This window comes from Amaranthus tricolor, chromosome 9 (assembly GCF_026212465.1).
Source record: "Amaranthus tricolor cultivar Red isolate AtriRed21 chromosome 9, ASM2621246v1, whole genome shotgun sequence".
Classification (NCBI taxonomy): Eukaryota; Viridiplantae; Streptophyta; class Magnoliopsida; order Caryophyllales; family Amaranthaceae; genus Amaranthus; species Amaranthus tricolor.
In genome coordinates, this window is record NC_080055.1 from 7,100,519 (window position 1) to 7,116,411 (window position 15,893).

General features: G+C 35.1%; 1 protein-coding gene across 1 annotated transcript in view; it reads right to left on the bottom strand.

Moving 5' to 3' along the window:
• Positions 1 to 13,943: 13,943 nt before the first annotated feature.
• Positions 13,944 to 15,893, bottom strand: part of LOC130823208 (uncharacterized) — a 185,875-nt gene continuing 183,925 nt past the window's right edge. The window contains exon 4 of the mRNA XM_057687840.1: positions 13,944 to 14,003. Within this exon, the coding sequence (XP_057543823.1) occupies positions 13,944 to 14,003 (60 nt within the window). The remainder of the gene's footprint in view (positions 14,004 to 15,893) is intronic.

The window sequence follows — 15,893 nt, forward strand, 5'->3', positions numbered from 1 at the left end:
ACGATGAAGAATGAACAAGGATCAATGATCAATGAAGAAAGAACTATGAAGAATGAACAAGGATCAATGATCATTGAAAAATGAAGAAGGATCAATGGTCAATAAAGAATGAACGATAAAGAATGAACAAGGATCAATGATCAATGTAGAATGAACGATGAAGAATTATCAAAGATCAATGATCAATGAAGAATGAACGATGAAGAATGAACAACGATCAATAATCAATGACGAATGAACAATGAAGAATGAAGAAGGATCAATGATCAATGAAGAATGAACAAGGATCAATGATCAATAAAGAATGAACGATGAAGAATGAACAAGGATCAATGATCAATGAAGAATGAAAGATAAAAAATGAACAAGGATCAATGATCAATGAAGAATGAACGATGAAGAATGAACATGGATCAATGATCAATGAAGAATGAACGATGAAGAATGAACAAGGATCAATGATCAATGAAGAATGAACAAGGATCAATGGTCAATGACGAATGAACGATTAAGAATGAACAAGGATCAATGATCAATGAATAATGAACGCTGATGAATGAACAAGGATCAATGATCAATGAATAATGAACGATGAATAATGAACAAGGATCAATGATCATTGAAGAATGAACAAGGATCAATGGTCAATAAAGAATGAACGATAAAGAATGAACAAGGATCAATGATCAATGAAGAATGAACGATGAAGAATGAACAAGTATCAATGATCAATGAAGAATGAACGATGAAGAATGAACAAGGATCAATGATTAATGAAGAATGAACAAGGATCAATGGTCAATGACGAATGAACGATGAAGAATGAACAAGGATCAATGATCAATGAATAATGAACGATGAAGAATGAACAAGGATCAATGATCAATGAAGAATGAACGATGATGAATGAACAAGGATCAATGATTATTGAAGAATGAACAAGGATCAATGGTCCATAAAGAATGAACGATAAAGAATGAAAAAGGATCAATGATCAATGAAGAATGAACGATGAAGAATGAACAAGGATCAATGATCAATGAAGAATGAACAAGGATCAGTGGTTAATGACGAATGAACGATGAAGAATGAACAAGGATCAATGATCAATGAAGAATGAATGATGAAGAATAAAAAGCATCAATGATCAATGACGAATGAACGATGAAGAATGAACATGGATCAATGATCAATGAAGAAAGAACTATGAAGAATGAACAAGGATCAATGATCATTGAAAAATGAAGAAGGATCAATGGTCAATAAAGAATGAACGATAAAGAATGAACAAGGATCAATGATCAATGTAGAATGAACGATGAAGAATTATCAAAGATCAATGATCAATGAAGAATGAACAACGATCAATAATCAATGACGAATGAACAATGAAGAATGAAGAAGGATCAATGATCAATGAAGAATGAACAAGGATCAATGATCAATAAAGAATGAACGATGAAGAATGAACAAGGATCAATGATCAATGAAGAATGAAAGATAAAAAATGAACAAGGATCAATGATCAATGAAGAATGAACGATGAAGAATGAACATGGATCAATGATCAATGAAGAATGAACGATGAAGAATGAACAAGGATCAATGATCAATGAAGAATGAACAAGGATCAATGGTCAATGACGAATGAACGATTAAGAATGAACAAGGATCAATGATCAATGAATAATGAACGCTGATGAATGAACAAGGATCAATGATCAATGAATAATGAACGATGAATAATGAACAAGGATCAATGATCATTGAAGAATGAACAAGGATCAATGGTCAATAAAGAATGAACGATAAAGAATGAACAAGGATCAATGATCAATGAAGAATGAACGATGAAGAATGAACAAGTATCAATGATCAATGAAGAATGAACGATGAAGAATGAACAAGGATCAATGATTAATGAAGAATGAACAAGGATCAATGGTCAATGACGAATGAACGATGAAGAATGAACAAGGATCAATGATCAATGAATAATGAACGATGAAGAATGAACAAGGATCAATGATCAATGAAGAATGAACGATGAAGAATGAACAAGGATCAATGATCATTGAAGAATGAACAAGGATCAATGGTCCATAAAGAATGAACGATAAAGAATGAAAAAGGATCAATGATCAATGAAGAATGAACGATGAAGAATGAACAAGGATCAATGATCAATGAAGACTGAACGATGAAGAATGAACAAGGATCAATAATCAGTGACGAATGAACGATGAAGACTGAAGAAGGATCAATGATCAATGAAGAATGAACAAGGATCAATGTTCAATGAAGAATGAACGATGAAGCATGAACAAGGATCAATAATCAATGACGAATGAACGATGAAGAATGAACGATGAAGAATGAACAAGGATCAATGATCAATGAAGAATGAACGATGAAGAATGAACAAGGATCAATAATCAATGACGAATGATCGATGAAGACTGAAGAAGTATCAATGATCAATGAAGAATGAACAAGGATCAATAATCAATGAAGAATGAACAAGGATCAATGATCAATGAAGAATGAACGATGAAGAATGAACAAGGATCAACGATCAATGAAGAATGAACAAGGATCAGTGGTTAATGACGAATGAACGATGAAGAATGAACAAGGATCAATGATCAATGAAGGATGAATGATGAAGAATAAAAAGCATCAATGATCAATGACGAATGAACGATGAAGAATGAACAAGGATCAATGATCAATGAAGAATGAACGATGATGAATGAACAAGGATCAATGATCATTGAATAATGAACAAGGATCAATGGTCAATAAAGAATGAACGATAAAGAATGAAAAAGGATCAATGATCAATGAAGAATCAACGATGAAGAATGAACAAGGATCAACGATCAATGAAGAATGAATGATGAAGAATGAACAAGGATCAATGATCAATGAAGAATGAACCATGAAGAATGAACAAGGATCAATGATCAATGAAGAATGAACGATGAAGAATGAACAAGGATCAATGATCAATGAAGAATGAACGATGAAGAATGAACAAGGATCAATGATCAATGAAGAATGAACGATGTAGAAAGAACAAGGATCAATGGTCAATGACGAATGAACGATGAAAAATGAACAAGGATCAACGATCAAAGAAGAATAAACGATGAAGAATGAACAAGGATCAATGATCAATGATGAATGAACGATGAATAATGAATAAGGATCAATGATAATTGAAGAATGAACGATGAAGAATGAACAAGGATCAATGATCAATGAAGAATGAACTATGAAGAATGAACAAGGATCAATGGTCCATGACGAAGGAACGATGAAGAATGAACAAAGATCAATGATCAATGAAGAATGAACGATGAAGAATGAACAAGGATCAATGATCATTGAAGAATGAACAAGGATCAATGATCAATAAAGAATGAACGATGAAGAATGAACAAGGATCAATGATCAATGAAGAATGAACGATGAAGAATGAACAAGGATCAATGATGAATGAACGATGAAGAATGAACAAGGATCAATGATCAATGAAGAATGAACCAAGAAGAATGAACAAGCATCAATGCTCAATGAAGAATGAACGATGAAGAATGAACAAGAATCAATGATCAATGAAGAATGAACGATGTAGAATGAACAAGGATCAATGGTCAATGACGATTGAACGATGAAGAATGAACAAGGATCAATGATCAATGAAGAATGAACGATGAAGAATGAACAAGGATCAATGGTTAATGACGAATGAACGATGAAGAATGAACAAGGATAATTAAATAATGAATAATGAACGATGAAGAATGAACAAGGATCAATGATCAATGAAAAATGAACGATGAAGAATGAACAAGGATCAATGATCATTGAAGAATGAACAAGGATCAATGGTCAATAAAGAATGAACGATAAAGAATGAACAAGGATAAATGATGAATGAAGAATGAACGATGAAGAATGAACAAGGATCAATGATCATTGAAGAATGAACGATGAAGAATGAACAAGGATCAATAATCAATGACGAATGAACGATGAAGAATGAAGAAGGATCAATGATCAAAGAAGAATGAACGATGAAGAATGAACAAGGATCAATGATCATTGAAGAATGAACAAGGATTTGGGTCAATAAAGAATGAACGATAAAGAATGAACAAGGATCAATGATCAATGAAGAATGAACGATGAAGAATAAACAAGGATCAATGATCAATGAAGACTGAACGATGAAGAATGAACAAGGATCAATAATCAATGACGAATGAACGATGAAGACTGAAGAAGGATCAATGATCAATGAAGAATGAACAAGGATCAATGATCAATGAAGAATGAACGATGAAGAATGAACAAGGATCAATGATCAATGAAGACTGAACGATGAAGAATGAACAAGGATCAATGATCAATGAAGAATGAACGATGAAGAATGAACAAGGATCAACGATCAATGAAGAAAGAACAAGGATCAGTGGTTAATGACGAATGAACGATGAAGAATGAGCAAGGATCAATGATCAATGAAGAATGAATGATGAAGAATAAAAAGCATCAATGATCAATGACGAATGAACGATGAAGAATGAACAAGGATCAATGATCAATGAAGAAAGAACTATGAAGAATGAACAAGGATCAATGATCATTGAAAAATGAAGAAGGATCAATGGTCAATAAAGAATGAACGATAAAGAATGAACAAGGATCAATGATCAATGTAGAATGAACGATGAAGAATTAACAAAGATCAATGATCAATGAAGAATGAACGATGAAGAATGAACAACGATCAATAATCAATGACGAATGAACAATGCAGAATGAAGAAGGATCAATGATCAAAGAAGAATGAACAAGGATCAATGATCAATAAAGAATGAACGATGAAGAATGAACAAGGATCAATGATCAATGAAGAATGAAAGATAAAAAATGAACAAGGATCAATGATCAATGAAGAATGAACGATGAAGAATGAACAAGGATCAATGATCAATGAAGAATGAACGATGAAGAATGAACAAGGATCAATGATCAATGAAGAATGAACAAGGATCAATGGTCAATGACGAATGAACGATTAAGAATGAACAAGGATCAATGATCAATGAATAATGAACGCTGATGAATGAACAAGGATCAATGATCAATGAATAATGAACGATGAATAATGAACAAGGATCAATGATCATTGAAGAATGAACAAGGATCAATGGTCAATAAAGAATGAACGATAAAGAATGAACAAGGATCAATGATCAATGAAGAATGAACGATGAAGAATGAACAAGTATCAATGATCAATGAAGAATGAACGATGAAGAATGAACAAGGATCAATGATTAATGAAGAATGAACAAGGATCAATAGTCAATGACGAATGAACGATGAAGAATGAACAAGGATCAATGATCAATGAATAATGAACGATGAAGAATGAACAAGGATCAATGATCAATGAAGAATGAACGATGATGAATGAACAAGGATCAATGATCATTGAAGAATGAACAAGGATCAATGGTCAATAAAGAATGAACGATAAAGAATGAAAAAGGATCAATGATCAATGAAGAATCAACGATGAAGAATGAACAAGGATCAACGATCAATGAAGAATGAACGATGAAGAATGAACAAGGATCAATGATCAATGAAGAATGAACCATGAAGAATGAACAAGGATCAATGATCAATGAAGAATGAACGATGAAGAATGAACAAGGATCAATGATCAATGAAGAATGAACGATGAAGAATGAACAAGGATCAATGATCAATGAAGAATGAACGATGTAGAAAGAACAAGGATCAATGGTCAATGACGAATGAACGATGAAAAATGAACATGGATCAACGATCAAAGAAGAATAAACGATGAAGAATGAACAAGGATCAATGATCAATGACGAATGAACGATGAAGAATGAACAAGGATCAATGATCATTGAAGAATGAACAAGGATCAATGGTCAATGAAGAAAGAACTATGAAGAATGAACAAGGATCAATGATCATTGAAAAATGAAGAAGGATCAATGGTCAATAAAGAATGAACGATAAAGAATGAACAAGGATCAATGATCAATGAAGAATGAACGATGAATAATTAACAAAGATCAATGATCAATGAAGAATGAACGATGAAGAATGAACAACGATCAATAATCAATGACGAATGAACAATGAAGAATGAACAAGGATCAATGATCAATGAAGACTGAACGATGAAGAATGAACAAGGATCAATAATCAATGAAGAATGAACGATGAAGACTGAAGAAGGATCAATGATCAATGAAGAATGAACAAGGATCAATGATCAATGAAGAATGAACAAGGATCAATATCAATGACGAATGAACGATGAAGAATGAACGATGAAGAATGAACAAGGATCAATGATCAATGAAGATTGAACGTTGAAGAATGAACAAGGATCAATGATCAATGAAGACTGAACGATGAAGAATGAACAAGGATCAATGATCAATGAAGACTGAACGATGAAGAATGAACAAGGATCAATAATCAATGACGAATGAACGATGAAGACTGAAGAAGGATCAATGATCAATGAAGAATGAACAAGGATCAATGATCAATGAAGAATGAACGATGAAGAATGAACAAGGATCAATGATCATTGAAGAATGAACAAGGATCAATGGTCAATAAAGAAGGAACGATGAAGAATGAACAAGGATAAATGATCAATAACGAATGAAAGATGAAGAATGAACAAGGATCAATGATCAATGATGAATGAACGATGAATAATGAATAAGGATCAATGATAATTGAAGAATGAACGATGAAGAATGAACAAGGATCAATGATCAATGAAGAATGAACTATGAAGAATGAACAAGGATCAATGGTCCATGACGAATGAACGATGAAGAATGAACAAAGATCAATGATCAATGAAGAATGAACGATGAAGAATGAACAAGGATCAATGATCATTGAAGAATGAACAAGGATCAATGGTCAATAAAGAATGAACGATAAAGAATGAACAAGGATCAATGATCAATGAAGAATGAACGATGAAGAATGAACAAGTATCTATGATCAATTAAGAATGAACGATGAAGAATGAACAAGGATCAATGATCAATGAAGAATGAACGATGAAGAATGAACAAGGATCAATGATCAATGACGAATGAACGGTGAAGAATGAACAAGGATCAATGATCAATGACGAATGAACGGTGAAGAATGAACAAGGATCAATGATCAATGAAGAATAAATGATGAAGAATGAACAAGGATCAATGATCAATGGAGAATGAACGATGAAGAATGAACAAGGTTCAATGATCAATGAAGAATGAACGATGAAGAATGAACAAGGATCAATGATCAATGAAGAATGAACGATGAAGAATGAACAAGGATCAATGATCAATGACGAAGTTCGATGAAGAATGAACAAGGATCAATGATCAATGAAGAATGAACCAAGAAGAATGAACAAGCATCAATGATCAATGAAGAATGAACGATGAAGAATGAACAAGGATCAATGATCAATGAAGAATGAACAAGGATCAATGGTCAATGAAGAATGAACGAAGAAGAATGAACAAGGATCAATGGTCAATGAAGAATGAACGATGAAGACTGAAGAAGTATCAATGATCAATGAAGAATGAAGAAGGATCAATGATCAATGAAGAATGAACGATGAAGAATGAACAAGGATCAATAATCAATGACGTATGAACGATGAAGAATGAACGATGAAGAATGAACAAGGATCAATGATCATTGAAGAATGAACAAGGATCAATGGTCAATAAAGAATTAACAATGAAGAATGAACAAGGATCAATGATCAATGAAGAATGAACGATGAAGAATGAACAAGGATCACTGATCAATGAAGAATGAAAGATTAAGAATGAACAAGGATCAATGATCAATGAAGAATGAAGGATGAAGAATGAACAAGGATCAATGATCAATGAAGAATGAACGATGAAGAATGAACAAGGATCAATGATCAATGAAGAATGAACAAGAATCAATGGTCAATGATGAATGAACAATGAAGAATGAACAAGGATCAATGATCAATGAATAATGAACGCTGATGAATGAACAAGGATCAATGATCAATGAATAATGAACGATGAAGAATGAACAAGGATCAATGATCATTGAAGAATGAACAAGGATCAATGGTCAATAAAGAATGAACGATAAAGAATGAACAAGGATCAATGATCAATGAAGAATGAACGATGAAGAATGAACAAGTATCAATGATCTATTAAGAATGAACGATGAAGAATGAACAAGGATCAATGATTAATGAAGAATGAACAAGGATCAATGGTCAATGACGAATGAACGATGAAGAATGAACAAGGATCAATGATCAATGAATAATGAACGATGAAGAATGAACAAGGATCAATGATCAATGAAGAATGAACGATGAAGAATGAACAAGGATCAATTATCAATGACGAATGAACGATGAAGAATGAACAAGGATCAATGATCAATGAAGAATGAACCAAGAAGAATGAACAAGCATCAATGATCAATGAAGAATGAACGATGAAGAATGAACAAGGATCAATGATCAATGAAGAATGAACAAGGATCAATGGTCAATGAAGAATGAACGAAGACGAATGAACAAGGATCAATGATCAATGACGAATGAACGATGAAGAATGAACAAGGATCAATGATCAATGAAGAATGAACGATGAAGAATGAACAATGATCAATGATCAATGAAGAATGAACGATAAAGAATGAACAACGATCAATGATCAATGAAGAATGAACAAGGATCAATGATCAATGAAGAATGAACAAGGATCAATGGTCAATGATGAATGAACAATGAAGAATGAACAAGGATCAATGATCAATGAATAATGAACGCTGATGAATGAACAAGGATCAATGATCAATGAATAATGAACGATGAATAATGAACAAGGATCAATGATCATTGAAGAATGAACAAGGATCAATGGTCAATAAAGAATGAACGATAAAGAATGAACAAGGATCAATGATCAATGAAGAATGAACGATGAAGAATGAACAAGTATCAATGATCAATGAAGAATGAACGATGAAGAATGAACAAGGATCAATGATCAATGAAGAATGAACGATGAAGAATGAACAAGGATCAATGATCAATGAAGAATGAACAAGGATCAATGGTCAATGATGAATGAACAATGAAGAATGAACAAGGATCAATGATCAATGAATAATGAACGCTGATGAATGAACAAGGATCAATGATCAATGAATAATGAACGATGAAGAATGAACAAGGATCAATGATCATTGAAGAATGAACAAGGATCAATGGTCAATATGCACCATGTTTGATATGGTGCAGGTCTTAGAGTTCACCATGTGCAAGTGCATCCCCCAAAACAGCCCATGATCCGGTCCTTGAAGATACATACAAAGAGGAACTACAAGCTGTTCCCATTGATCCTACCGTTCCTACTCGAAGGCATAACATGAAAAATACCGAGCATCTGAGTCTTGAGCATGATGAGAGCAACAATCCACGTCATGTTCAGCAGCCCTACTGTTCCTACTGTTCCCAAGAGGTATACAAGGAGACAAGAGGCCACACAGCAGCCCAAGTGCTGATCAGCAGCCTACTCGCGTCCAGGTCACCTTGCACACGTGCTTGAGCCTTTACCATGGAGATTTGGGCCTAACCAATCATGGGGACGTCATCTCTATATATAGGCCTAGCCATAAAGGTCAAAGAACCATGATGGTAGTGCACACAATCGCCTAGAACACAAGCACAAGGGAACCTGCTCGCTGATCCTAACCAGAACAGTACAGCAGCAACTTGCGACCAGGCCACCTTGCACGACACGTGGAGACCAAACCTGTGCACCTAGGACCCGAGCTATGGTAGAAATGGAATCTTGGTACTTGGAGCTAGCCATCAAGAGTCTAAGTGTCCATTTCCAAGCATGGGAGGTCATTCAAAAAGTGAGCCCAAGGTCACCCAGTCGCCAGTTTTAGTTTGAAGGCTTTGTAGAGTATTTTTGTTGTTTGTTATGTTTTTAAGTGTGCACGTGTTTTGCACATGGTTGTTTTTAGCCGTTAGAGTATAGAACTCTATAAATAAGACTCTAGGCCTCATGTAAATGCATCCAATATTGATTAATTCAGTTTCATTTCTCAAATACACGTTCAAGTACTGAAATTATTCCTTTTCCTTTTCTTTGTGTGATTGTGTGTGTTTATTCAATCAGTCCCAACACGATTCAAGAGTAGACAATCTCTGAAGCTAGATTGAGGAGTAATCTAGAGTGTAACCTTTGCTACAAGAGCGAGTGAAGCCTTGAGGAAGGTCGTGGATTCAGCCCAAGGGTGAGGGAAACCTGAAGAGGAGGATCACGAGGCTGGCCTGAGAATCAAGAAGTGCATTCTTGGGTGCATATTGGTGGAGTTTGTGAAGGCTTTCGCATTTATTTGGCTATCTCCAAGTGAGGGAGTGATTCAGTGCAAGATTGAGAGGGCGAGGGACCCAATCTTGGTGCAAATTGGTATCAGAGCGTAAGTGACGAGAGGGCACAACCCACCATAGTTGAAGAGAAACCGAAGAGAATCACACAGGAATACCAGAGGAAAATTTCAGATTTGGTCAGTTTTTGGGGTTGAAACTTGATAGATTTGGAGAACCGTTTGAAGTTATTTTGCGAAACTGTTTTTACACCATATTCTTAATTGAGTTGGTGAACTTTTGGCTTTTGAATTATTAGATTTGGTGGAGTAGTGAAGGAGATACGCATAATTCTTTACAGACTGCGCACAACTGATCAGTTTTGTGCACTGTGGTAAGTTGTCTTCGAAAACCCATCAAGATTTCTTTCTTTGGCCTTCATTTTCCATCACATTATCAATAACTATCCTATTTTCATTAAACCACATCATTTTTGCACTTTTACATACGTTTTATAGATTTCTTGAATGACCCATTCATTGTGTTTTTGCAAAATACAGAACAGTTGAAGTATTCTTTGTCTTCTGTATTTTATCTCTTCATCCCTCATTTTTGAGTCTTTTTCATTGTTTCTTTTTTTCACATTGATTCATTTTGAGTCTAGGTTTTGGTGAGCCTTGTTTTGTAGTCATGGGAGTTGTGGAAAAAAATATGCGCAAGTGTTTTTGACCAAAGGTCACAGAAACAATTCAGATTTGTATGTGTGTAGTGAAATTTGATTTGTGATCAAACCAGACAATATTTTTGAGTAATTTCAATTTGGGGTGTTTGTAGACATCTTGAATTGTGTTGTCACCAATTTTCATCATTATTGGAGTTGATTTGGTTGGGTTCACAGTAGTGAAGGTTGGGCACACAGAATCTGAAAATTGTGCTGTTAGGCTTTGTTGAATTCTGTTTTGTGCACACAAAAAAAATCTCAAACTTCGTGTCTTTTTCTTTCTTTCCTTTTCACTCATATCCTTATTCTCACACTTCATTTTGAGAAACTCCTGAGTCCTAGAATATGAAGTCATCAAAAGAATACATAAGCATGGCGGAAAGACTGGATCGAATTGAAGGTTTAGCTTATGACCTTGTTTTAAAGGAATTGAAGATTAAGGAGAAAAACATTATAAAGTTGCAACTAGCTTGTAAAAAACAATGTGATTGGGAGCAAGCTGCTGATTTGCAAGATGAATTGGAGGATGTTTGGGGTCAAATAGATAAGTGGAGGATGGCAATACGTTCTGCTCATGAGAAGAGAAAATTTCAGAAAAAATTGCAAAGGAAACATGGTGACTCAAAAGTGGTGATTGTTCATGAGTATAATCTTTATGTTGATCCGCCTAGGATTAATTTTGAGATCATTCCTAAACATGTTGAAGAACAAACATCATTGGCTCCTCATGGTGATATTCAAGAATCAAATAATGAAGAAGTGGTTGAAACACCTTGTGTAGAGATTAATGATGATCTTGAAGCCGTGGTGGAAACACCTTGTGTAGAGAGTGATGATGATTTTGATGACATGGGTGAAACACCTTCTGTTGAAAGTGTTAAGGATCTTGAAGAGGTTGTTGAAGTATCCTTTGTAGAGATGATTGTTGATCTTAAAGGAGATGATGAAATACCTTGTGGTGAGATTGTTGATGCTTTTGAAGAAATGGTTGAAACATCTTGTGTTGGGAGTGTTGGTGATCTTGAAGAGGTTGTTGAGACAACTTGCATGGAGAATGTTGATCCTACAATAGAATGCTTTGAAGTAGTGGATTCTCATCCGAGATTTGAAGTTGGTTTACAAGGAGAACAAACTAGGAAGCATGAGTTTGTCAAGGTGGATTTTGTGCTTAAAAAATCGCCTTTAGTGGATTACGTTCATGTGGAAAGATTTGTTGAGTTTAACCCTACAAAAATTCGAGGTCGAATTTTTTCTAAGAAGGGGAGAATGCAACAAGTCGAGTGTGGTATTGGTAATACAAGCAAGCTAATCTTCTTGGTAAGCTTGTTTAATGTATGGGTATGGTTCATTATGCAATTGAGGACAAAAGCATTCATCCTTACTTGTGTAAGTGCTCGAAACAGTCCAGCAGCAGGTCCACCAATTGAGTACAGAATAGCAGGTGAAGTGGTGCTGTAGGTTCTTTCATACAATAAATGTAATAGTATAGCAATAAAACAACAAGTTGTAGTTGTGCTGTAGGTTCTTTTACACAATAGATGTAATAGTATAGCAATAAAACAACAAGCATAACATGAATGCAGATCAATGTACAGAGGAGCAGTTCAAGAGTACAGCAGCCTATATGTGGAACATAATTTGTAACGGCCTAATCAAGCTTGTTCCAAGGCAGCAGCAGGTGAAGTTGTGCAGCATTAGAAGTTCCTTTGAAAGCAAGCATGCATGGGAATTCAAGAATTGAGGACAATTCTTTTATAAGAAGGGGAGTTTGCACCATGTTTGATATGGTGCAGGTCTTAGAGTTCACCATGTGCAAGTGCATCCCCCAAAACAGCCCATGATCCGGTCCTTGAAGATACATACAAAGAGGAACTACAAGCTGTTCCCATTGATCCTACCGTTCCTACTCGAAGGCATAACATGAAAAATACCGAGCATCTGAGTCTTGAGCATGATGAGAGCAACAATCCACGTCATGTTCAGCAGCCCTACTGTTCCTACTGTTCCCAAGAGGTATACAAGGAGACAAGAGGCCACACAGCAGCCCAAGTGCTGATCAGCAGCCTACTCGCGTCCAGGTCACCTTGCACACGTGCTTGAGCCTTTACCATGGAGATTTGGGCCTAACCAATCATGGGGACGTCATCTCTATATATAGGCCTAGCCATAAAGGTCAAAGAACCATGATGGTAGTGCACACAATCGCCTAGAACACAAGCACAAGGGAACCTGCTCGCTGATCCTAACCAGAACAGTACAGCAGCAACTTGCGACCAGGCCACCTTGCACGACACGTGGAGACCAAACCTGTGCACCTAGGACCCGAGCTATGGTAGAAATGGAATCTTGGTACTTGGAGCTAGCCATCAAGAGTCTAAGTGTCCATTTCCAAGCATGGGAGGTCATTCAAAAAGTGAGCCCAAGGTCACCCAGTCGCCAGTTTTAGTTTGAAGGCTTTGTAGAGTATTTTTGTTGTTTGTTATGTTTTTAAGTGTGCACGTGTTTTGCACATGGTTGTTTTTAGCCGTTAGAGTATAGAACTCTATAAATAAGACTCTAGGCCTCATGTAAATGCATCCAATATTGATTAATTCAGTTTCATTTCTCAAATACACGTTCAAGTACTGAAATTATTCCTTTTCCTTTTCTTTGTGTGATTGTGTGTGTTTATTCAATCAGTCCCAACACGATTCAAGAGTAGACAATCTCTGAAGCTAGATTGAGGAGTAATCTAGAGTGTAACCTTTGCTACAAGAGCGAGTGAAGCCTTGAGGAAGGTCGTGGATTCAGCCCAAGGGTGAGGGAAACCTGAAGAGGAGGATCACGAGGCTGGCCTGAGAATCAAGAAGTGCATTCTTGGGTGCATATTGGTGGAGTTTGTGAAGGCTTTCGCATTTATTTGGCTATCTCCAAGTGAGGGAGTGATTCAGTGCAAGATTGAGAGGGCGAGGGACCCAATCTTGGTGCACAATAAAGAATGAACGATAAAGAATGAACAAGGATCAATGATCAATGAAGAATGAACGATGAAGAATGAACAAGTATCAATGATCTATTAAGAATGAACGATGAAGAATGAACAAGGATCAATGATTAATGAAGAATGAACAAGGATCAATGGTCAATGACGAATGAACGATGAAGAATGAACAAGGATCAATGATCAATGAATAATGAACGATGAAGAATGAACAAGGATCAATGATCAATGAAGAATGAACGATGAAGAATGAACAAGGATCAATGATCAATGACGAATGAACGATGAAGAATGAACAAGGATCAATGATCAATGAAGAATGAACCAAGAAGAATGAACAAGCATCAATGATCAATGAAGAATGAACGATGAAGAATGAACAAGGATCAATGATCAATGAAGAATGAACAAGGATCAATGGTCAATGAAGAATGAACGAAGACGAATGAACAAGGATCAATGATCAATGACGAATGAACGATGAAGAATGAACAAGGATCAATGATCAATGAAGAATGAACGATGAAGAATGAACAATGATCAATGATCAATGAAGAATGAACGATAAAGAATGAACAACGATCAATGATCAATGAAGAATGAACAAGGATCAATGATCAATGAAGAATGAACAAGGATCAATGGTCAATGATGAATGAACAATGAAGAATGAACAAGGATCAATGATCAATGAATAATGAACGCTGATGAATGAACAAGGATCAATGATCAATGAATAATGAACGATGAATAATGAACAAGGATCAATGATCATTGAAGAATGAACAAGGATCAATGGTCAATAAAGAATGAACGATAAAGAATGAACAAGGATCAATGATCAATGAAGAATGAACGATGAAGAATGAACAAGTATCAATGATCAATGAAGAATGAACGATGAAGAATGAACAAGGATCAATGATTAATGAAGAATGAACAAGGATCAATGGTCAATGACGAATGAACGATGAAGAATGAACAAGGATCAATGATCAATGAATAATGAACGATGAAGAATGAACAAGGATCAATGATCAATGAAGAATGAACGATGATGAATGAACAAGGATCAATGATCATTGAAGAATGAACAAGGATCAATGGTCAATAAAGAATGAACGATAAAGAATGAAAAAGGATCAATGATCAATGAAGAATGAACGATGAAGAATGAACAAGTATCAATGATCAATTAAGAATGAACGATGAAGAATGAACAAGGATCAATGATTAATGAAGAATGAACAAGGATCAATGGTTAATGACGAATGAACGATGAAGAATGAACAAGGATCAATGATCGATAAATAATGAACGATGAAGAATGAACAAGGATCAATGATCAATGAAGAATGAACGATGTAGAAAGAACAAGGATCAATGGTCAATGACAAATGAACGATGAAAAATGAACAAGGATCAACGATCAAAGAAGAATAAACGATGAAGAATGAACAAGGATCAATGATCAATGATGAATGAACGATGAATAATGAATAAGCATCAATGATAATTGAAGAATGAACGATGAAGAATGAACAAGGATCAATGATCAATGAAGAATGAACTATGAAGAATGAACAAGGATCAATGGTCCATGACGAAGGAACGATGAAGAATGAACAAAGATCAATGATCAATGAAGAATGAACGATGAAGAATGAACAAGGATCAATGATCATTGAAGAATGAACAAGGATCAATGATCAATAAAG